Here is a 23,790-nt window from a genome sequence, read left to right on the forward strand (position 1 = left end):
ATTTGACTTGTATGTTTCTTGAACCAAACGATTGGCAGTGAGTTGGTGATGTGTACAGAGAACCATTTATGTTTCTAGATTGAAATGGAACTAATAACAAGGTCAAAGGGGGATTCGGTCAAGTGGGCTTACATTTGATATGGCATAAAATAAATGCATCGAACCGTAATATAATGGCTAAGTAGTAGTCCTTAGTTTATTTTCATGCAGACTTGTGAATGGCATTCTGAAACCTACTTTGGTGGCGTTGTGTCCACATTAACTATGAATCAATCGAAAACCGCATTCCATTAGTTACACCATCGTGATAATTCCGTGGTAGGCGTTGAGTCATGGGTTCACAAACAGGTTTGTTCGTGGAGAACCAGTCTACGTCACTGGAGAAGTTAGATGCTGCCTATGAAGGGGAGGTTCCTTTAGAGAAGCGATTGCTGCATGGTATAAACTGGAAGGCTGTTTTCTCGGACCAAATTCTATCCGCATTCCAACTCAGACTTAACATGTGTATATTTTAAGCAACGACGAATCGACCAGGACCAGATCCGAGGTGCGTGTACTGAAGCGTGACGACTTAGTGAGTGGAAGAGGATCTGACACTATCCAGTGAGGACCGCATCACCTGCAGTCATGCATTCCGGCGAGTCGTGTTGTTGGTGAGTAGGATATCTCCCCGTGGACGGTTCTCAGCTGGGGTCACTTCAGGGCAGACTGGTGCGTTCGCCTAATCGCATGGCATGGTGATTTTGCGGTTCTTCAGATAGCGTAAGATCTAAGATCTGGATCGTGCGCCTCCCTAATCTTGGGAAATGTTTCAACGGCGGCGACGCTTTGCAAGTCCAGACGAGTCTGGGGACTTCCTGTACCGCTCACACCTACACTTCTTTACCATGTCTACCTACTTTAGTTGTGTTCACATTACCCACTCTGGCACAACAAGGTTTAAGACTGAAAACACGTTGAGATTAGCCCTTTTTCATCAGCACTCCGTTATGTCACGTCGCAGCTGATCTCTTTCAAAACAGTCTGGCAATTCAGGATATTTTTGATATTCCCCCGATCTGCCTTGATGCCCTTAGTTTAACCTGTATGTTATCCGGGCAGGGCCCTGCCACCAAAATCCACATGAACACAATTTTTGTACTACATTCTAAACATGTATTTGTACAGTATCTCTTCCTTACGCCACTGTTACTCATCTTAAGATAGTGTAATGACGCTGTGCGCCGCTGGGGGGCGCATAACACAGGCGCCCATGGCATTTTAGATATCCTTTACCTGAGTTTACTATCATTGTGCACGAGAATCCATTCTCTCCATTGCATCTCAAATATTTTTAATAGATCTTTGCATTTATTGACATATATTGCCACATTTTGTATGTGCTCTCTAAAGTCTTTGTCGGTATACGTGCTAAAGAGGATCGACGTACTGTCAGTGTCGTCACTTGTTGGTACATCACAAGTGATGTGTTTTAAACGGTCGTGTATACACAAGATGAAAACAAGCTATATTGAGAGTTCCTATAATATATTCATTGTATAGATTGGCCTTCTGTGTCATTTTTCTAGCAAGGAGGAGTCACCTCCTGAGTCCTGACAATGGCTGGCCTTGCTCCTAAATATGCAAGGCAGTCATGCAAAACAGCTTCGGGGTGTTAGCTCCAATAGTTATTGTTTGTGTTTATATACACCACAGCATAGTAGCAGGAGTGGGGCCACATCGAGGGACTCTTGGTAAGATCACAGATCATACATTAACTCCAGAGGAATACATACAGGGTACATGAGAGACCCATCTCCATGTGCCATGGATAAGGTCATGTATGGACAGTTTAAATTAGTTGATTTTGGGCTACAGGACACACCCACTGAAAGGTGGATCAGTACACAAAACGCCCAACGTAGCTCACAACAGAGCCATTGACTTAAAGGGCTTAATGGTTTCACAGTCAGCCATGCTCACAACTTTTCATCCTCTACTTTGGCTCTTTGCTTTCCCGGCCTTTCTTCTTTCGTCCTCCCCTCTTTTTTCTCTCCTTTCTAGCTCATCGGAAGGATTGTTTTCAGGAAAAGGATTATAGTTCTGCATGCACCCACACACACTTCAAACGTGTGTGATATATTTAAGAACATTTTACCTATTTTAGAATGTACTTTACCTTTTGATTTAGGACCCCATAACTAAAGGAAAGTGGATAATATATATATTTATTTCTGGTGCTGGCACACAACAACGAATGTGTCACAATGTGTAACATTTCAACTCGTAGCTTAAAATAACCTGGACATATCGGGAGTCAATGCTTATCGGTAGGGATTTAAATATAAAATCACATTCTATAACTAATACATTGTGCTGGCCAGCCCATATCTTTTTTTTCCTTTTGTTTTCAATAATTTTGCCATTCCCGCTCCCTAAAGCCCTCTCTCACGCCCCCCAGCCAGCTGAGCTAAGGTAGTTTGCTTTACACATATATTTTAACTATTTCTAGCTACGAGGGGCTCCATCTTACTTGTTGTGATTTTGAGGTTTGTTTTAAACTTTCACTTTGGGGTTTAGGATGAGGGGGTTTCATAAGTATATTGCCGGTAAAGCGAAATGAATTAAAATGAATGTGACTTGATCAACAAAAATGATGTGTGGTGTGTGTGCAGTTTCAGTTTCAGTCACGCAAAGCTACAGCAAACCGCAAACCATTTTTTAAAGGTGATAGCCATGACAACCAACCTGTGTGTAGCTCAAACCGAACAGCACCATGCAGTTCCTCTTAAGATGTTCACGAAGGGGCTTCGTTGAATTCTTGCAATACAAAGCCATTCATGCTTTCCTTCATTAGGTGAGGATGAGGATCTCAGTTGCTAGTTAGTGGCTCTTCAGATTATGTATTTTCAGAGGTCCTGGTTGACATTATGTTTGCTAAAAAAGTCATCAAAAGTCCCTGCCCTTGGTTATATTGCATACCTTATTAAAATATGAGCATCTCCATAAGCATCAGGGCATAGTATAAACCCTCTAGTTTTAAAAACATTGACGTTTTCTCTCATCTGTAAAGGTTAGGGAGGCAAAAATCAAATGCTGGATGTGCGTAGACAGGGAAGAGCTGAATTTATGCATAGATATTTTTTGTGTGAAATCTCCACACCTTTCACTGCCAAATGTTTACTGGTCAGATTCAATTTGAATCAGCAGCGCCGGCCACGGCTCGACACTGACGTAGTACTGACACACACAGTCCCAAAACAAAAATAAAATGGAAATACATTATAGATAGGCAGTGATTAAAAGGATGTGGCTTAGGGTCCACATGGGGTCAGACGCTGCCCTGGCTGAACACTCGCTGTAGGAACCCCGTGGATATGCGCTCGCCTTTAGTTCAGTCAGTCTAATAAGAAAGGAGTGGTTATGTCAGTAGTGGCCGACTACGAAGATGTGGACATGGTTTCTGTTACTTCACGCTACCATTTCAGTGTTTCCCCCAGAAAATGTCTTAGTCAAGGTGGTCAAGGAGCGGGGGGGCGGGGGGGGGGGGGGGTCTCTGTTTCAATTCCATTCAAAAAGCCTTATGGCACGACCATTGTTGTAACAGTATTACTGATGCATTATAGATCTTTATTTTTTACGCCTGATGGAAGTATGTTTTCTTTCCCTATGAGAGTTTTCAACTTTGTTAATGCATCATAATTAAAAAATATTTATAAAAAAAGAAAAAAAGTATACATGTATGTATTATTTTTTTTATATACATTGGTCGTCAAGGTGAGTCCCTATTCTTGTTAAGGCGGCCGCCTTAACAACACAGTACTGGGGGAAACACTGCATTTTAATGGTCTACTTTAGCCTTCAACAGAGCTACACCATTGATTGAGGTTTCAGCGCAGTCAAACGCATTTTTGCACATTGAGGATGGGACTTCTACTTCTACTGGGACGTCCATCGCTAGCTATTGCTAAAAAATGTCAGAGTTAATACGATGAAGTTAAATACACATCAATAGGATAGATACAGGTGTCAGGCAGGAAGGAAGATTAATAAAAGAATGAGGGTGAATACACATAGATCCACTGAAAGTGGGGGACAGAGACGGGGATTGGCAGGGAGGGGCGGGAGGTCAGGGAAGAGCTGTCCTCAACTTACAGTGGGGCGGAGCCCAGGCCTGTGGCTCTCAGGGGGACATGTTGGGCTGTGAGGCAAGGGAAGGGCGGCGGGCCATATGATGCTAATACCAAGCCCTCAGTGGTCTGGAGGTGGTTGGTATTGGCATCATATGGCCCTTGCCTTGCCCCACAGCTTTCATCCCAGTTGGAAGTGGGAAGAAGGCCTACTCTCATCCTTTGGAATCTGTGCGTGTTCGGAAACCTTTAGGATGCATGAAGCTCTGCCGTAACCAAGTCGATCTCGGAATGATGAGTGGATCCAAATGCCACTGATGTGTTGTTTAGCAATTTTTTTATTTGTTTTATTTGTTTTACCAATTTAACCAATTTACAAAAGGATCAGTTGATGAAAACAAAATTTTGCAGCAGTGGTCGCCTGCCACGTTTAAAGGCAGTGAAAGATATCCACTATTGATTGAGCTATATACAGTATATACATACTGTATGTGTTATTTTTTTCCCAATTGGCGTAAAACATGGACCTCTTCCAAGGCATTGCTAAATCCAAGAATCCAAGCTTTATCCGACCATAATATGACAGTTTTTTTTACTTATTTTGTGAACCTTGACATCACAATGACAATCATTTTGGGGTTACTGTCGATGTCGAAATGAAACACTCTTTATATCAGAGAAACAATGTGTCTTCTCAGTCAACACCTTTTTTATTTAATTCCAAATGATAGCTTTGAAATTGATGAGTAGTCCAAATCTGGACAACTTATTTTTCATGTGCTACCTGATCGAATCAAATATGGTAGATATGGTTCTGATATCGGGAGCAAATCTTTGAGCGGTGAGGATACATATGGCTGTTTGACAAAAACGTGTGCAACAATGTTTAATCATGGAGTATTACCATTTCTAAGCTACTGTGGAGTTTACTCATGCAGTATAAGCGGAACCGAACCAAATGTTCACAAAGATGCTACTACAATGACCTGGCATTCATAGAACACTAAGATAAAAACTTTTAAGGAAGCTACTAAATGGTAGTGCCTCGCCGCCGCCGGTGATAAGAAGTGTCTGCAAACCAACAGTCTGTATCTTTAGCATTATCTTGCACTATCTCTGTTATGTGTGTAAGTGCACTTGCACTATCTGTTCTTACTTGTATACGCCATAAATTCACACTTATGGAAAGTCTTTCTATTTTAAACAGTCTATGTGTCTAACACCCATAGCAATGCAAACAGGGCCCAAATACCAAGCCTCAGACAAATTAGATTACAATTTCTGTCGAACAATCACTTATTTGCATTTTAGAAAAAAAGAAGAAGCAGGATACAGGGACTTAAATTGGCAATCTGTACGATTTTCCTTTTAATTAATGTTTGTTAAAGGTGTACTGCGACATATCTGTAAATTGCCATTTGTCTGTCTTACCCAGGTTCAGACGAGATGATTTCTTTCCATTAGCCTCTTCCATTGACTAGCAGGGAGAGTAGCCTAGCTCGTGTTCGTGTGAGGGGAATACACTGTTCATTTGATTTCCAATGTATTCCGAATACTTGCTTTTTCAAAAATGAGTGCCAGTAACTACACAAGATTGTAGTTTCTCTACAAACAAAGATATTGCATCCCTATGTATATCTATAGGTTACCATCCGCAAGGACTACCCAGCAAGAAGCAGCGGATAATATAATTTTGCCTGTGATGCAAGTAATGAAAACTGTATCACCCTTACATGAACGGGAGCTAGGCTACTAGCAGTCACTCTGAAGTCAATGGAAGCGGCTAACAGAAGCAAATGCTAACCAAGCAAATTCCCCTTCTGGACTCCAAATTATGAATTGTTCTCCTTTTTATCGGTTATTATAGTGCAAAAAAGTTGTTTGACAGAGCATTTGAGTCGATTTTATGGTACAGCTGTAGTATCTCCCATTAAATTGCAATAATTTGTAGACATCTTGCTTGTTGATTTACGTATTATTCTCTCTTGCAGAGGTTGGATGTTTGCTGGAATTCAAGAAACCGTAGAGTCTACTTCATCAACACTTATAGCAGAAAAAGTGTGAACTCAAGGTAAAACCAAGTCATCTGCATCTCCATTAGGTTGGCAAGTAAGGCGATAGACAGTATGATATTGTATTGATCTGGTTGGTTAATAACCACACTTTTCCTCCCTGTTAAAATAAAAGCTAAGATATGAGAATTATTATTATAACATATTAACAAATATATAAGAAAATTAGTCAATTACGGAAAGGAAGAAAGAGTTGCTTGTGGTAAATTTATGAAGTTCAAGGCAAGGCCTCTAATGTTAAGGGATAAAATGATGACCTTGTCATTCAATGAGTAGGAATTTATTTTTCATTGCAAAAAAAGGAGGAAGCAGAGCAGCATTCTCCTGTAGCGTGCATTTAGGATGCAGCGATTAATGGGTTTCATTATTAACCGGTTTCACTATTAACAGTGCTATGTAAACGTCATGGTTTCTAACCGTTGGAACAAGTTCTGCATTACATCCTGGAACGCTCAATCTAATGCTTTAGGAAAAGCTAGATAGCCTACATTTAACCTCTGAACAGGAACATTTCCAAAATTACAGTAACAGTCTGATTTCATTCACCCCACTAGCAATATCCTTTAAAACAGCAACAGAAAATTATTAAACATTACATTTATTCAGCAGAAGCTTTTTGTACAAGGTGACAGTAAGTCTGGCTAACATTGAGGATGCACCACGAGAAAAGTGGAAGCGCAACTTCCAAGAAATTGGCAAAGCAAACTGCTTTTAAGTGCTACGACATAAAAACGCAAGAAAACAAGAGATGGAGATGGCGAGAGAGAGATGAGATTTATTTTCATTCACTAAGATGCCGTCTAACCCCGATGAGTCTTCGGCCTGCGTGGGAGATGGGGCAGGGTAGGCATTGAGCCGTCCGGCGGTCAGCGGCGAGCTCGTCCCGTCATTGTGGATCCCGGGCGGCGTGCTACGGAGATCCAGTGGAGCGTCCGCTGGGGTTCTCGCGCATTGAGGGAGTAGCGAGGCCGTTTGGGGGGGGGCAGGCGTGCAGCTCAAACCAGCCAGAAGGGAGTTGCAGCAGCAGTCAAGGTGATGAGAGGAGCAGGGCCTGGGCCGTACCCCTGAGCTGCCTTCTGGGCGAGCAACATCCTCCTGATGTTTGAACAGCTTGTGACTTCCGGAACGGGGGGGGGGGTCGCTGTGAGGTTGGCAGCAAAGGACAGCTGGTCCTCCCGAGGTATCAATACGGATTAAGCGCTTGTGGAAGGGAGATACCTTTCCTTGAGCAGCTCAGTGTGGTCCATATGGAGCGTTAGATGTCCATAGATGTCCGCCAGACACACGCAGAGATATGTGCTTCTACCTGGGTTTAAGACCGGGTGAAAGACAGTTAGTTGTGTGTCATCTGCAGAGCTGCAGTAGGAGGGGCGACCTGAGGTCCGTGAGGTAGGATAGAGCACTGGAGCCGGAAGGGCATCCATGGTCCAGCTCCTGGGGTGGCCTCCCAGCAAAAATCCAGGGGAACCACAAACTACAGGTGGTGCCATAGATATATATATAATGTAATCAGTATATAATTAAATATTAATATTAACAATTACATACTCGCACACTCGCACACACACAGTCTTCATGGTCCATTTCCTGTTTTCCAGGGCTTTGGCATGCATTTCCAGATGCTCTGCATATGTTTTCTAGGACAATAAAACAATAAAACAAAAGAGAACAATAGACACTCAACTGTGTCAGTTGAGTCCCTTAACAACATGCCTTATAAGGTAATAATAATCTTTGCAATACGAAAAAGCGAACCTGATATTCTTGCTAGTTGCCAAGCAATCTCCATGCGCAATGTTTTATTTTTATTTTTATTTTTTATTTTTAGTATTTATCCACATTTGTGCTGACATTCAGTCCTCCCCCAGTTAGAAATAGCTCTGCAAACTACAGAATATAGTCCAATCCGTACAGGGCCGTAGCTGTCACACAAAGTCAGAGTCAAGGGATCCATTGCACATATACCTTGCAAACAAGTGGCCCACAGGATGTAGAGTCTTGCTGGCAGAATGGTGCCACAGGTCTGTCTGGATATATGGCTGACTCTGTTCCTGAGAGCTCTCTAAAATGGAGAAAGAAGTTTAGGTGATAATTAGCTGTTGTTGCATTATCCTCATTGCTATAGAATATTTGAGTAACATCCCTGCATTTTTTTAAATCTTATCTGGTGTCGCACCAAAAAAGGTTCCCTCTATATTGCCCTTGTTTCTTGAAAATAAATAACATTCTGTGATTATTATTATGCTAAGGAAAAACATGTATTCAATTGTGTTATGATTTGCTACAATATCTCTCAACAAGCGTTCTGTGAGGTTTTTTCAGATGAGAACATCATAATCCATAGGATCAAACACAAAGAGAAGTCAGTTTAGACAAAGATGATCTTCACTGGGATTCAATATGCAGCACTTTGAAAATACTTCATTTACTCAATCCCCTGAATGATACATTCCACACCGCTGTCATTAGGAAGTCCAACAGATAAAAAGGTGTTCTGATGCCCTGCTGAGCTTGCCAATCTCCAAGTAGATGCTAGAGGCATTTAAGACCCGCACGCACAAATGATTGTGTTACTTTGGCCAAACGGAAACACTTTAAAATGCACACCCACCTCACTCTCTCCCTCCCTAAAGAGCTTGTATGGCCCCGCCTTGCTCAATAGCACACCCTGCACCCTCCCCGACCAGATGGCAGCCATTACTGAAATTAGGAAGCCACAGAAGTCCTTTGTAAGGGTCCATTGTAACTGAAGACAAATAGCAAATCATTCATCATAATAATTCTAAAGATATTTTACTCTTTTTTTCTCACCGTGTTTCCACAAGCTCTATTCTCAAAATTTCAAATTGATGGATATTTGGTCTTCTGAGATGACACAGGCTTGAAGAGGCCCATTGGGGTGGCCCATGGGCCGGGGGAGCGAAGGGAGGGGTTTGGCGGCAGCAGGACGACAGGAGGAGGGAGATCATGGGACGTGGCCTTTCTTCCAGTGTTGGTGATATTTTTTTATGGTTTTCACTTTGGCAAGTATTTCTTTGGCCACAATGACCAGGCCATGTAGCATGATCAACAAAGCTTCACAATAAACCGTATCCAACATCACCACCCTGTGTCCTTTGTCTGGAAGAGCCCAATAGAATTCACCTGCGCTGAGTGTGGGGATGTTGAATCCGGTTTGCTGATGATGTGATGGTGAATCCGGTCTTGATTGATTTGATTGGCCAGATGTTCTATGTTGCCATCTCGGAAAACTCTTCCTGAGTGTTTGTGGAGAGGGCCCACTGATTACTCGGTGTGCAACAGGTGTGGAGCCTTACCCAGCCCCAGAGTCCAATCAGGCTCTGAAATCGAACTTTGGTTGTGGAACGCCTTCCTCAACTGGGCGGTGATGATGTTGGATCGATCCTATCCAGCGCATGGCCTTATTGTTTATGTTCACTATCTGTGATGTAGAGGTTTTTAATGTGGATGTCAACAAAATAAATAAAAAATCTCTACAAGTTAAAGCATTGGAGCGAGGAGTGGGTGTTTCAGGCTGTGATGCAGAACTCGATCAAAGCGGGATGTTTTGACCATATGGCCAATATGTTGGACTTTCAGGGCCAAATTGGGTTGGCAAATACGAAGGTAACCAGTTGTTTTCAACCAGCCATAATCTAAATGTTCTCCGGATAGTGAAGAAATGGATTAGGTATTCACGGTTCTTACATTGTTAGTGTGCCACGGGTGGCGAGGGGTATGTGTATCAGAAATATGTGTGATCAAATCCAATTATTTTGATGAGTAAGGAGACGTGGATTTAAAAGATCATTGCTAGGGTTGTATGTTTCTTTATTGTGGTTCTCTGCAGGACATGCCTATTTACAACAGGAAAAACAATGACATGCTTTCATGAGAGCGGCATTAATGTTTGAGGGGGTCTATGCTACATCAGCTGAACAATGGTTGAGCTAAACAAACATCAAACAACTAAAATGGGAAGGATTTTCTCATGCCAGATGTAACATATGATCAATCAAATTAAAAATATATATGAAGAAATAGAAATGTTGTCTTGAACACAATTAAACCTATAATTAAAGAATGCTCATGTGATTTAATCCATCCGTAGTGTTGTGAAATAAATGAATGCATAATACTGGTCAAACCCATAAAACGTGGTTATTTCTCAAACTGTTATCGTACCATCAGAATCTATAATCGTTGCATCCCTAGCATGGACCCTTGAGGTTCTTAATACACTGTGAGTGAGAGGACAGAGTGCAACCTGAGTAGGATGTTGACGTTGATGTTGGACATGAGCTATTATGGCAGGAAACCTGTGACTTCATTAGTGATTGCATTGGTATACTATGCATGAGATAGTGGGTTTACATGCTCTTTCCACTTTCACTTTGGTAGGGCGCGAAGAAAGCCTAGAGGGATCCATTGAAACACCTAAGATGTTTTGAAGGTATGGACTCACTTTACCTTTGCAAGCTAAAGCACGTAGCTCCTTGATAGTGTGGGATTTGAAATCACAGCCTTGATCGATATTGATGCGGTACAACTTTGAGATTTGGCCATTGGGCTGGCATTTTGATCCCTCATTTGCATGACAAATTTGGTTTGTAAAGCGGTCCGTGATAACCAGGATGTCTTTGTGCTGTGACTGTCTCACAGAAAGTTCTCAGGAATTGTAGTTCCATAGGTTGGATGGTTTAGATGATTCCCAAAGCAGGGTATATGTTACAAATCAGTTATTGTTGATACTTATGGATCAGTACAGGATCTGCTCTGTCATTGTTCTTGAGAATGGCAAGGGATTGCCTTGAAGGCTCAACCAAGCGAGCAGTGGATAGGCCTCCAGACACTGTGTGACAGGAATCAGGATGCTTCCTGAGAGTGGTATTGACAGTTTCTACAGAAAAGGAGGACTGTTGCCAGATGGGGAGATGAGGATGAATGGTTTCTAGAGCTCTCTGCTTGGAGTTAGTGTCTCCATCATCTCTCCAGTTGGCCCTCGTGATATACCATCTGCATCTTGATTCTGTTGGCCAGTTTGAAAGGTTCATAGCTGCTATCCTACATGTAATTATAAAATGTCATCTTATTGCCGTTTATAAAGGCTTTATTTAAATGGTGATGAGAAAGCAGCTCTGGTTTGTCATTTAAGGAAAAGACAAGGTATAAATAATAATAAGTAGCAATGTTGATTAGATGTCTTCACCCCTGACTCCTCAGAGACCATGCTTAAAACGGAACTAAAATGATGGTTGTGGCAATCTGCTCTCAGAGGATCTGACACTTCCTACCTCATCAACTGTCAAAATCCAAACGTTATAAACGGCAGCAGGAGTTATTAAATCTGGATAGGATAGAAGAAAGTTTGAGAAAAGGAACCAACCTTTCAAATTCATGTCCATTTAAAATTATGAAACCAGAATAAACACAAGCCATGCGATTCAAACATGAACAATGTCAGGTCTTCAATTTGTTGCTAGACTATCACGATAGGTCAAATGAGTAGTAATAGGTCAAATGAGTAGTCTTGGACAAATCATCTAGACTCGTATGAGCATCTAGATATTTAATTTTGGGTTTTGAATATAACAGTCTGATTGTGCTTTTTGAGCAATTGATTTCAAAATATGCATTGTTCAAAAATCTAAAGTCAGTCAGATTAAAAAAACCTGCCGTGCAAATTTCTGTTAATCTTTTTGTTTCATAAAGATGGTTACGGTTTTTCCTTCTATTGCTACGCTCTCTGTGCTAACTCTACATTCATATTATTGAAGTTGTTGTTGCATAACTTGTTTCATGTTGTTGTTGTTTTATTGTGTACGCACTGACATATTTCCCTTGAAGATAGGTATTTTGGGTGCATCTCTTGACTTATAAAAATGCCTTCGGTTTTTCTAGGTTCAAGATTGATGGGTGCTAAGTTTGGAGATCTTTAAAGTCTACCAAAGATCAACGGGAGTCGGAACAAGCGGCGTCAGCATGGCGTTCAAACATGAGAATGTTGCAGACCTTTATGATATCGGCGTTGTTCTTGGCAGGTAACCTGAATGTTGGCGTGCATGAAAATATGTTCCTCCAACAACATTCTTTAGAACAACGTTTCCTAATTGGGAATTATGGCTCATGGATGACCAACAAAGCCTTCTATAATATTATCAAATATAAAGAAGGGGTAAAAAATGCTTATTTTGTCTCGTTGAACAAAAATATGCCCTTGCAACACATCAATATCAGCATCACTATTATACAGATAGTTTTTTCCCTTATAACTTCTGCATTAACTACTTAATCATTGTGTCACACATCACAAATATTGATCTTCTCTCATGTTCCCCAACAACGCTACAATCTGACAGTCATGGACAAACAGTCTTGTATCCATGGACACATGTGATGTGCGTACAGTAACCGTGCTGATCCACTCTGCCCGCGCCCCACACAGCGGACACTTTGGGCAGGTGCGACAGGTGACCGAGCGGTCCACAGGAGCCCAGTGGGCCGGGAAGTTCATCAAGACCCGCAAGAGCGCGGGCAGCCGGCTGGGCGTGGAGCGGAGCGCGGTGGCGCGCGAGGTGGAGCTGCTGCAGGCCCTGACGCACCCCAGCATCATGGCCCTCAAGGACGTGTTCGAGTGCCGCGCCGAGATGGTGCTCATCGTGGAGCTGTGAGTCTGTGGGATTGTACGAAGTGGGGATATTTGACGAGCGCTGTTATTTTCATCCTTTTTCGACGTTATTATTACAATTTTGCTTATCCACTCTTTCATTCGATACGTAACCATAAGATTGATGCATCACAAGCGGCTACATTCTCACACACTGTTATTTGATTGGAAAAAAAGGACATGGTCAGACAAAAAGGTAACGTCACCACGTCTTCTGTTGCTGTGTCTACACATCTGTCACTGCGGTCATGCATTAAAGCCTTTGAAAATATTAGATCTGTAATGAAAAACGCGCGTTTGTTTTGGATAATCTGTTGTGTCCTTCAAGCAGCAGCTCCACTCTGAGGGTGCTGGAGAGAGAGCACACTGATTACAGATTACACTGATTACTTATTGCACTACACTGTATGAACTGTATTTGACATATGTATGTGGGTGGCTGAAAGAAAAAGGTATATTCTAATAAACTAATATTAACAATTGCATTTAACTTTTTTTTCTGTAGTCTGCTACTGTAGTTTTTCAATGTCATGTTTAATGCTATTACTTGTTAAGTATTATGCTTCTAATCTTCTTAATGATGCTTTTTGTTAGGACGCTTTGCAGTGTATCATGAAATAATACACATGCTTTCAGAGCAAAGTGAAGAACTCCATCACAACAATTGTCTTTGGTGGTTTAAAACCAAAAGTTTTTGTCTATCGTTGATTTTGCCACTCAGCACATTCTTTCCTTTCCTGTAAGATTCCTGTATTCTGTCATATATGATTGAAACCTAACATGTATATTATTCCATCTCTTCTGTTGTGCCTTCAGTGACACAAGGACAACACGTTTTCAATGATGGATCAATTTCTTCTATTCCATCTCTTCAGCATCAGTGGCGGGGAGCTTTTCGACTTCATCGCCGCCAAGGACAACGTGACGGAGAGCGAGGCCATTGCCTTCCTGAAGCAGATCCTGGAGGGGGTGGGCTTCATGCACAGCAAACACATCGCTCACTTTGACCTCAAGGTGAGCCAATGGAAATGTCCAGCTGGTTTTGCACACAATGAGCTCCGAACATCGTGGTGATTCACGTTTAATTTGTTGACGTTGGTATATTCACATCCAGGTGTCTCTATTCTGAGAGGTTAGTTATTATTGACTCAGAGAAGGGATTTCCTAATATCTATTCGATTTTTCCCCCTGAAGATGTATTGTTCTGTCCACACAGCCGGAGAACATTATGCTGTCAGACAAAGATGCTGCAAACCCAACTATCAAGCTCATTGATTTTGGATTGGCCCACCAGTTCAAGCAAGGAGAGGAGTACAAGAGTATGTGTGGAACCCCACAATACATTCGTAAGTGTCAATACTGTTTTGGTGGGACTGGTATGATTGACTTTACATGTTCACTAAAAACTGCAAATAACTAGTGAACAATTAACAATTAAATCAATCATTTTCAATTTCAATCTCAAGTCAGTTTGATTCCAAATGTGGACTATGCTTTCAAAACATTGGGCGTTGAGTTTTTAGGATCAGGATCAATCAATATCACTGCTTTGTAGCCAAATACTTAACTTTCCATCTAAAATAAGTTGTTTAGGGTCTTGGCTTTACTTGAACTTGAGGAAGGCTGGCACAGGCATTCAAGCCTAGTCAAGATTGTATTCTTGTAGAGAGAGGGCAGAAGAGATGGTTACGACCAGAAAGTATTCCACACATCCACACACACACCTTGCTGTGTGTGAAAGAGTTTGGCAAGTTTGGCAAACTTAGGAGTTTACTCTTCTAGTTCTTTCTCTATTTGAGTAACTGATAAAGTGGCATGGATTACTATGTTGTTGATCATATAAGACCGTGTTTAAAACGAAACAAAACTGATTTTGGGTTACCTGCTTTAGGGCACAACTTGACCTCCAGAAAAAAACTCTAGAATGTAGAAATGTCAGGTAGTGCAGCTTAAACATAGTAAGAAGATTTATGTTTATCAGGTTGAATAACTGACTCGTTTGGAAATAAGTCAAGAAATTGTCTCTTTCTAAAGCCCCTGTTGTATTCTCTTCACAGCGCCCGAGGTGATAAACTACAGTCCTCTGAGCACAGCGACGGACATGTGGTAAAATAATTATCCTACCATGTAATGCTTCGGCAGTTAAGTGCATGATATCACTTCCCTAACCCTTTCTATTTCAGCAGCAGTCCTTCCACTGCCTAACAATGTTATTTGTCATTCTCAGTACATTTGTAATCATTTCTGATATCATTTTATCAAGCTCACAAAAAAAAGTGTGGGTGTGCCCAAACATATATTCTTAGTACTATTATTTTTCAGCAGTTTTGTTGCCAATAGAGCTATATGTTCTTTCTTTATTTCACAGTGAAGGCGAAATTGCTCATGAACATTTGTCTCTTTTCTTGTAGGAGCATTGGCGTGATTACTTACATACTGTAAGTTGTTACTTCGCGCACTAACACATTCATTCTAGTACCATTGAAGCCATACATAACGGTGAGTCAGATAGGTCATGATACGTGGTGTTGCTCTTAAATTGGTATTGTTCAACTAGCAGATTTTGTTGAGTAATTGGGAAAAATTTTGGTGTCGAGCAGCGGATATTTCTGTTCAACTCAAACTCAACCGAAATGTAGTGACTGAATAAACTATTCAAAATTCTTCTAGGCAGTTTCACACGTTCATTCATTCTTGGTTTCTCTTCTTCTTGCTCACTAGATTAAGTGGTCTGTCACCATTTCAAGATAACACAGATGAGGAGACTCTGAAGAACATCATCGCCATGAAGTTTGAGTTTCCCGAGCACGTTTTCAGCATGACGAGTGAATCGGCCAAAGATTTCATCAGGAAACTTTTGGTAATGGATCCAATGTAAGTCACATTTACTAAATGTAGAGTGGACACAACGTGAAGCTTGAAACAAACTTTTATGAGTCTGCTGTCAATGTTAAACTCACTTCAGATGTAACGGATTGTGGGCTGAGTTGCACTGATGCTGGCAAACTACAGAGGTCACCACCATGGGACTCAAACTCTGGTCCTGGTATTTTTTGGTGCTACTTGAGTTCCTTGCAACCATGTCCCACATTGATGTTGTATTTTCCCTAACCTTTGGCCATTCGTAGAACTTGACAATTAGTGCCTCAAAGTCACACATTCATACACCGATTCATACCCCAGTCAGAGAACGCATAAGGGTAAGGTGTATTGCTCAGGGACAACCTGGCACTTAGCTAGGTGGAACAAGGGAACTACCCAGCAGACTTCCAGTGGCAGAACAGCACTCCGGATTCAACAACCCCATTAATAGGGGTTACTGTTGATAGGTCTGGGCATTTTGTCATTAATTCCATTGTTCATGTCTCCGCCGGACACATTTGGGTGTTAGCGGTAACTACTGAAAACACTTTTGAAGATACCTGGTTATCAGTAAAACATCAGGATTTATTTCCAGCACCTTAGCTCATTTAATGTGATAAAACTGTAGTAGAATCAATGTATCTTTTCACTTGTTAAATAAAATAAATAGTACAATAATCATTATAAAAGCACATTCATTCATCATTATGAAACATCATCATAGTTCATGTGCTATCTATCATACCTAAGCCTAACCCTATCTATTGTTGTAACTATGACACATTGTTTTACTTTTTTTTGTCTTTTTCTGATGGTTCATTGCAGTGAAAGAATGACAGCTGAAGAATGTCTAATTCATCAGTGGATTAAGGTAAAAATTGACCTCATTTATTCCTATGGGGTTAAATGAATTACTACAAACAAACAAATTGTATTGAGTGCATACAGGGTTTTGGTATTGACTGCTTGATCTTTAATGTCATAACAATGTCATCTACATGTAAGCCGACATGAACCACAAACATAACTCTCTTTTCCAGCCTATGACACGAAAGCAGATGGCTAATAGAAATCGCTCTTCGATAAACATGAAGAACTTCAAGAAGTTCAACGCCAAGAGGAAATGGAAAGTGAGTGGTATCAAGTGTAGATAGACTTTCAGATATTGTTTTTCAAGAACTATTCTCGCCAGTGCAATCATAATTAATTTCTTAACTATTAAAATATGTTGAAATATTGACCTGACCTTTAAACATTGATACTATAATGGCCAGTGTTTCTCATTACAAGCAAGAACTCCTCATAGTGATTTGTGAAATGATTGCATTCAAACATTTGTTTGCTTCCTGATAAATGTCATATCTGGCTTCAATGCTGTTTAATATCTTTTTCGCTTCCCCAGGCGCCAGTTGGTACAACATGGTGGGAGACAAAGTACAACCCTCTTCTACTCTCAATAAACTCTTTGATTTTGTCTCTTTATATCACTCTCACTATTTCTCTAGATGTCGTTCAACATGGTGTGGATGTGCAACCGTTTTATGCGCTTGCAACTTCTAAGTTCAGCGGCAAATGCAGAACTGGTGAGCATTTTATGCTACTTGTAATTGATCAGATCAGATGATTAATGATCCCTTAATGGATTTTTTATCGAGGAATTATGAAGTTAATACTAATAGATTTGTATGACCATGAATACCAGAAATTGTGCGAGACCATATGTCGTTGTCTGATACTCTATTATACCGTTGAATTTTATACATGTTATTGTCTACGCACAATAGGATCACAAGACGTTGGAAGAACTGGAGACATTTTTTTACTCAAGTTTTTTGTCGTAATGTTTGCAACATCAAAAAGTATTTCTGTACCTTCCGGGTCCATGCTTGTGTATCAAACTGGATAGTAGGTGTCTTATGTGGTAATGTTTTGTTGAACGCGCCATACTGAGAATGCCTTATCGCCTTTTCCACAGAGGGACTGTGAGAGTGACTCTGAAGACACAGAGAGCAAGCCAGCCTCTCTCATGCGTCGCAGGCTCAGTAGCAGTTCATAATGCTGATGAGAACCACTTGGTGTTGCGCGTGTATAGCGATGGTTACACTGCAGTGAGAGAATACAGCATTTCTTCCATGTGCTCACAATGCTTTGAAAGATGCTAAATTCAACAATGAGTCAAATATTGAGTTCTGGCAACTGCTGGAACTTGGATTTTTATGGACTTTTTTTATTTCTTGGATTATGCCATTAATTGTATTAACACAGACAAACCTTGATGATGGTTGGCATAATGCAATTGTGGGTTTATAGGAATGGACGTTGAGTGGGTATGCTGCAAATAAAGGCTAGGGTTTGGAATTTTTTTGGTAACATCGTTACTCAAATGTAGTAGACTTGGAGTGTGGCCAGGGGACGATATCCACCCAGAGTTTACAAAAGCTCCCATCAGCAGAGCACAACTGAAGATAGTGAAACAGTTAGCTGGGTCTGGGGTGGGCTCATCAGAAGGTTTAGTGACTAAAGAACAACAAATGTTTACAAGGTGCAAGCAACATTATTTTACTTGAATGGGATGTGAACTGATCTGCATCAATGTTCAGATAACGTTTACCTTGCTACATTTTTATATAAAATTATAGAAAATGCATGATTTACTGTGACATCACCTTGCCATTTGGTCGAATAAGCAGGATAAAGTTGAGCTCCAGATGAGGAATTATATTTGTTTTATCTCAGTTTGTAATAAAAAATAAGAAAATGGTAACCAAAAAAACAATAAAAAATATATTCACACCATGCACTCAACTCCGGTTTTAACTTCTAGCTTTCAGAACACAAACTTCAGTATACTGTCCGTCCCTGACCTGTTGGCATATCGTTCGGCAAAACCAAATGCCCAACAACAATTCATATTTAGTGTCCTTTTCTACACATCTACCAATGGTCCTGAGTCTATTGGTGTCGCACAGGTGAGTCAAACAAAATCACCTATGCTAAGGCAAAATAAATAAATTATTAATTTCAGACAAATGCATTAATAATTTAATAAACATAAGTCACAATCCCAATAACCATAGTAATACAAAAAAAACAAACGGATTTAATTAGTTGCAAGAAACCAAACTCACTGTAGCGCACCCCTTCAATTTGATTCACTTGGTGACGTCTTCGCTCAATATGCGAAACTATCGGGTGCTGCTTCCTACAAAGTGCATTCATGAACCGAGCAACCAGGTAATGTCTGCCAGTAAATTGCGATTATAAAAGGTTTGAATGAATGAATGATTTATTTCAAATATGCAACAACAAAACAACAATAATAATGCATCAACAGGAGTCAGCCCTAGTGACTCCTGCACTGATAATGCCGCCAAGCATTCTATATAAAAAGATGCTACAACATATTTGAAAAGGGGTGGGAAGAAGTAAAAACTTTGAACATTATATCTGTCAAGCTATCGTTTATAATTATTTGACCGGAAGTAAGTCGTTGTTCTGCAGATGGTACCAATGTCAAGATGAAAAGTAGCAAAGAGTCCGTGTTTCCCTCTTGGTCACATCCCTACCATCCCCATCCCCATCCCCAACCCCCAAAGCACTCAACAGGGCAGTCTGGGGATAGTATCGGCTAGTCTTTACCTCACAAATCCCCAACATACTGTCTTTCTTGAATTAGTTGTTATTGCACAAGTGCACTCCGTGCAGTGGGGAGTGTACCAAGAACAGCTCCAGTCTACCCCCTAGTGCATTGGTCGAGGGCCCTGGTAGGATGATTACCCTAACATCGAGGTCTTTGGGTGTGGGAGGAAAGCCTCGTGAACACAGGGAGAACATACCAGCCCACACTGGGTACCTTCAGCATAGTCACAAACTACATGAAGATATATTTGCCTTGCTAAGGGATCTATCCTGATTCTGAAGCCCTACAAAATTGCTTGGGACAATGAATAGCTTTGTTGCCTTTGGTTCTGGTTTAAAAACAGAAACAGAAAAAATAAAAAACCTAGTTCCTCCTACCATGTCTTTCTTCCCCTACCTTATACCCTTCCTTATGTCTGACTCCGGCTTCAATAATGAGTCGGTGAACCCAAAACCTTTCGCTTTTGTTTTAAACATGGTCATTTCTCTTATATGATCGTGAACAGTTATCTATGCTATTTTATCACTGTTATTGAAATAAATACACAATTTAGAGAAATCAAGGGTTGAATCCTTATATTTTGCCCATCTCCCCAAAACACTAGGTGATTGTTCCACTCTGCAGAACGCAGGTGGCGTTCTGTTCGTGACGTCAGACCTTGTCCGAGGTAGTCTGACGTCACGACCGAGCGGAGGCGCGGTTTGTGTCGACGTGTGGAGCTCTGTCTGGCGGTGTGTGTAGACCTGTGGAGCTCTGTCTGGGCGGTGTGTGTAGACCTGTGGAGCTCTGTCTGGGCGGTGTGTGTAGACCTGTGGAGCTCTTTGTCTGGGCGGTGTGTGTAGACCTGTGGAGCTCTGTCTGGGCGGTGTGTGTAGACCTGTGGAGCTCTTTGTCTGGGCGGTGTGTGTAGACCTGTGGAGCTCTGTCTGGGCGGTGTGTGTAGACCTGTGGAGCTCTGTCTGGGCGGTGTGTGTAGACCTGTGGAGCTCTTTGTCTGGGCGGTGTGTGTAGACCTGTGGAGCTCTGTCTGGGCGGTGTGTGTAGACCTGTGGAGCTCTTTGTCTGGGCGGTGTGTGTAGACCTGTGGAGCTCTGTCTGGGCGGTGTGTGTAGACCTGTGGAGCTCTGTCTGGGCGGTGTGTGTAGACCTGTGGAGCTCTGTCTGGGCGGTGTGTGTAGACCTGTGGAGCTCTGTCTGGGCGGTGTGTGTAGACCTGTGGAGCTCTGTCTGGGCGGTGTGTGTAGACCTGTGGAACTCTGTCTGGGCAGCGTTGGACTGCAGTGTCCTCGAGAAAGTTGGGCTTTTTTGACACCTACAGTATAACGCCATAAGTGGTGTGTGTGTGTGTACGGTGAAGCTCCGTCTGCGCAGCGGTTTATGTACCAGTCCAGGTGAGGCTTAGGCTTGCTAATAGGGGTGTGGCGGATTTCCTATGCAACATCGCTCATCATAAAACGACGGTACTAAAAAAAGTATCATAAAGTTGGTGTGGGTCGTTACCATGGGGATAACACGCCCCGAGGAGGCCTGGGTGCTCTCCTGATGTGGGCCGTGCTGTGACGACGCTGTCATTCCAGCTGGATGTTGTGGGGCTATCCTCCAAGACCCAGGTGCATAGCTCAGGGTTCAGGACTCTCAGAAAAGTCCATCACATGACATCTCCCACCTCTTCTTTGGTTTTCTTCTTGGGCAACATTCACCCTTCACACACGTCTTTAAGCCCCCCCCCCCCCCCCCCCCCCGCGACAGCTCTGGTCATCACCTACAGGACAGGTGCATCCCCTACAGGCCAGGTGGATCCCCTACAGGCCAGGTGCATCCCCTACAGGACAGGTGCATCCCCTACAGGACAGGTGGATCACCTACAGGCCAGGTGTATCCCCTACAGGACAGGTGTATCCCCTACAGGCCAGGTGCATCCCCTACAGGACAGGTGCATCCCCTACAGGACAGGTGGATCACCTACAGGCCAGGTGGATCCCCTACAGGCCAGGTGGATCCCCTACAGGACAGGTGGATCCCCTACAGGACAGGTGGATCACCTACAGGACAGGTGCATCAGCTACAGGTGCATCAACTACAGCTCAGGTGCATAACGCTACTAGATTTTAATGTTTCTAGGACTGCATTTCACCTTTGCACAGTTAATAGCTTCCTAGCACCATGTCCACGGTGATGAAGGTTAACCATGCTTTCCCAGTGAGGAGAGGGATGAGATAAAGTCCCCATTCCCTCTGTGGCCAGTGACATGCCCATGCTATTCGCTCAAGTATTGTAAAATAGTGATCAATGTTTTCATGCTTCTGGAAAGGCTGCAACCCGCTCCATGGCTTGATAGCTGCTCTGAATGGGTCCTTGCTGGCCCAGCAGTATCTGCTTGATCTCTCCTGAAATCCTTCTTGGGTTGCTCTGCTGCGAGGGGTCAAGGGTCATTCACTTCACCTTCCAATGGCTGTGGGTAGACACGCCCATCCTGCCAAACTTCCTGCTGAAGCTGGTTGAACTGGTGCTGTACTCTTCTCCAGGATTCTTCCTAGCGTTTCATCCCCTTTACCAGTCTGGTTTCCTGTCAGACTGCCATGCAATTCATCAGCAATAGATCATGGCTCCCTCAGCCTCTGGAGGTTGACCTACTGCTGCCCCCTGCTGGTCAGTACTGCCGCGGCGGTTTCTTTTTCTTCCTCTGGTAATTATTCATTGATTACTTTATGCAGGCCAACAGCTACCAATACTACCAATTGTGAGATCGTTTCGCCTTGTGTTGGGAATAAGAAGTATATAATGCCCCTTTGGTTAACATGTGCACCCCGAGTCCAGCCAAACCAAATCCTATATGCTCAACCACAATGATGTTGTCAATCTACATCTCCACCAATGCTCCAAACAGCTGAGTCAAACTTCTTCACCAATGCACAAGTAAGTATAAATTAATTATTAAATTGAAGAAAATGCAATTATAGAAACAATATGATATAATTTTTGCATCGTTATTATGCAGCTGGAAGCATGGTCATGAAAGTCCTGCCCTTTCTCGCAAATTGCAGTGCAGTTTATAAGCACTTCACTCATGTCGTTCCGTCGTAGTACACATTATGGATATCCTACGTCAGATATAGACTTTTTTAATATTTATATAGATGCGAATAGTATAGATTTATTAGCAAATAATAGTCAGACCCTTCTGTTCTGTTTCAGTATCTCGCCGGTTTGAATATGAAAGAGTAGAAGGGCCTTGATAGAGTGTAGGCAGGGGCGTTGCGAGGTAGTGTGGGGGCCCCAAGCAAGAATTCTTAAGGGGCCGATTGTTGACGGGGGGGGGGGGGGGGGGGGGTGTTCGGAGCGATTGTTGACGGGGGGGGGGGGGGGGGCCTTATAGTGGCCCGGGGCCCCAAGCAATTGCCTGGTATGCCTAATGGGACGCGGCGCCTCTGAGTGTAGGGCCTATGTCTTCATCCCCATCTTAGTAACTAGTTCCATCACCATCTTAGTAACTATATCACCAGTCATATATATAGGCCAGAATAACACTAATACAGACCATGAGAATAAGGAACAAATATATAGGTTTGTATTTGTTTAGATGTAATGATAGCATTTGTATATATTTAAACCTGCCTACAAGATTCACACATGCATAAGCATAACCACACACACACACACACACACACACACACACACACACACACACACACACACACACACACACACACACACACACATTCTTTCACTGGAGCAGTAACCAATGGCAACGCTGCAATGACTCTGCTTTTGCAGAATAACACCATCACATAACACAAGCAAATGACAGCCTGTGGCTCATTGGTGATTCCCCAAAAATGTAAGCTCATGGTAGTCCTACGATTCATATGTATGCAGCTTTTATTGTTAAGGTTTAATAGTTTGAAGTATGATGCCTAACAAAACTCAACACATGTTCTCAGCTCTAAATAAATCCAAACCTTTATACTTTTTATTCTCATAGATTGCTGTGTCTTTGCCTGTCTGTATTACTGATATTCGGACCTAGATCTATGACTGGTGATATAGAGTAAATATATCCTATTTGCTTCTAGATAAATCTTTTAAAAAGTGTATATCTGACGTGGGATGTCTAGTGCACAAATACTACATTATGTTTCAAAACGTTTTCAGACATGATTTTTGACATGTGTGGCATTGTAAAATCAAATGTAATAATGCAGCACTTTTAGAAACAACTAGCCTTTACCAAAGTGCTGTTAAAGTTCACAGTTAAGATAGCAACAAACAAAAAAAAACAGAAAATATTTAACCTGAAGATGTTCATACGTACAACAGACTAATATACAAGCAGATCAAACAGTGTAGATGCTATTGAAGAGAAATGCGTTTTGAGTGGAGTTTTCAAATATGAATGGTAGTGACGGATGTGATGGAGGAGGGGAGAGAGTCTCAGAGATG

General features: G+C 42.0%; 1 protein-coding gene across 4 annotated transcripts; it reads left to right on the forward strand.

The window, feature by feature from the left end:
* The first annotated feature begins 374 nt into the window (after positions 1–374).
* si:dkey-240h12.4 (death-associated protein kinase 2) lies at positions 375–18,502 on the forward strand. Of its 4 annotated transcripts, XM_060042916.1 has the most exons (14): positions 387–653; positions 6,101–6,180; positions 10,583–10,634; positions 12,083–12,222; positions 12,627–12,848; positions 13,724–13,862; positions 14,065–14,194; positions 14,906–14,954; positions 15,260–15,286; positions 15,570–15,722; positions 16,536–16,581; positions 16,751–16,840; positions 17,216–17,293; positions 17,686–18,502. In XM_060042916.1, the coding sequence occupies exons 4-14, from the start codon at positions 12,164–12,166 to the stop codon at positions 17,764–17,766; spliced, it is 1,074 nt and encodes a 357-aa protein (XP_059898899.1). In that variant the 5' UTR covers positions 387–653; positions 6,101–6,180; positions 10,583–10,634; positions 12,083–12,163; the 3' UTR covers positions 17,767–18,502. The 4 variants fall into 4 exon arrangements, with proteins under 4 accessions (XP_059898897.1, XP_059898899.1, XP_059898900.1 ...); XM_060042914.1 differs by lacking the exon at positions 10,583–10,634 and having other exon boundaries at positions 375–653; XM_060042917.1 differs by lacking the exon at positions 6,101–6,180.
* Positions 18,503–23,790: the final 5,288 nt, after the last annotated feature.

The sequence above is a fragment of the Gadus macrocephalus genome, chromosome 22 (genome assembly GCF_031168955.1).
Source record: "Gadus macrocephalus chromosome 22, ASM3116895v1".
Taxonomy (NCBI): domain Eukaryota; kingdom Metazoa; phylum Chordata; class Actinopteri; order Gadiformes; family Gadidae; genus Gadus; species Gadus macrocephalus.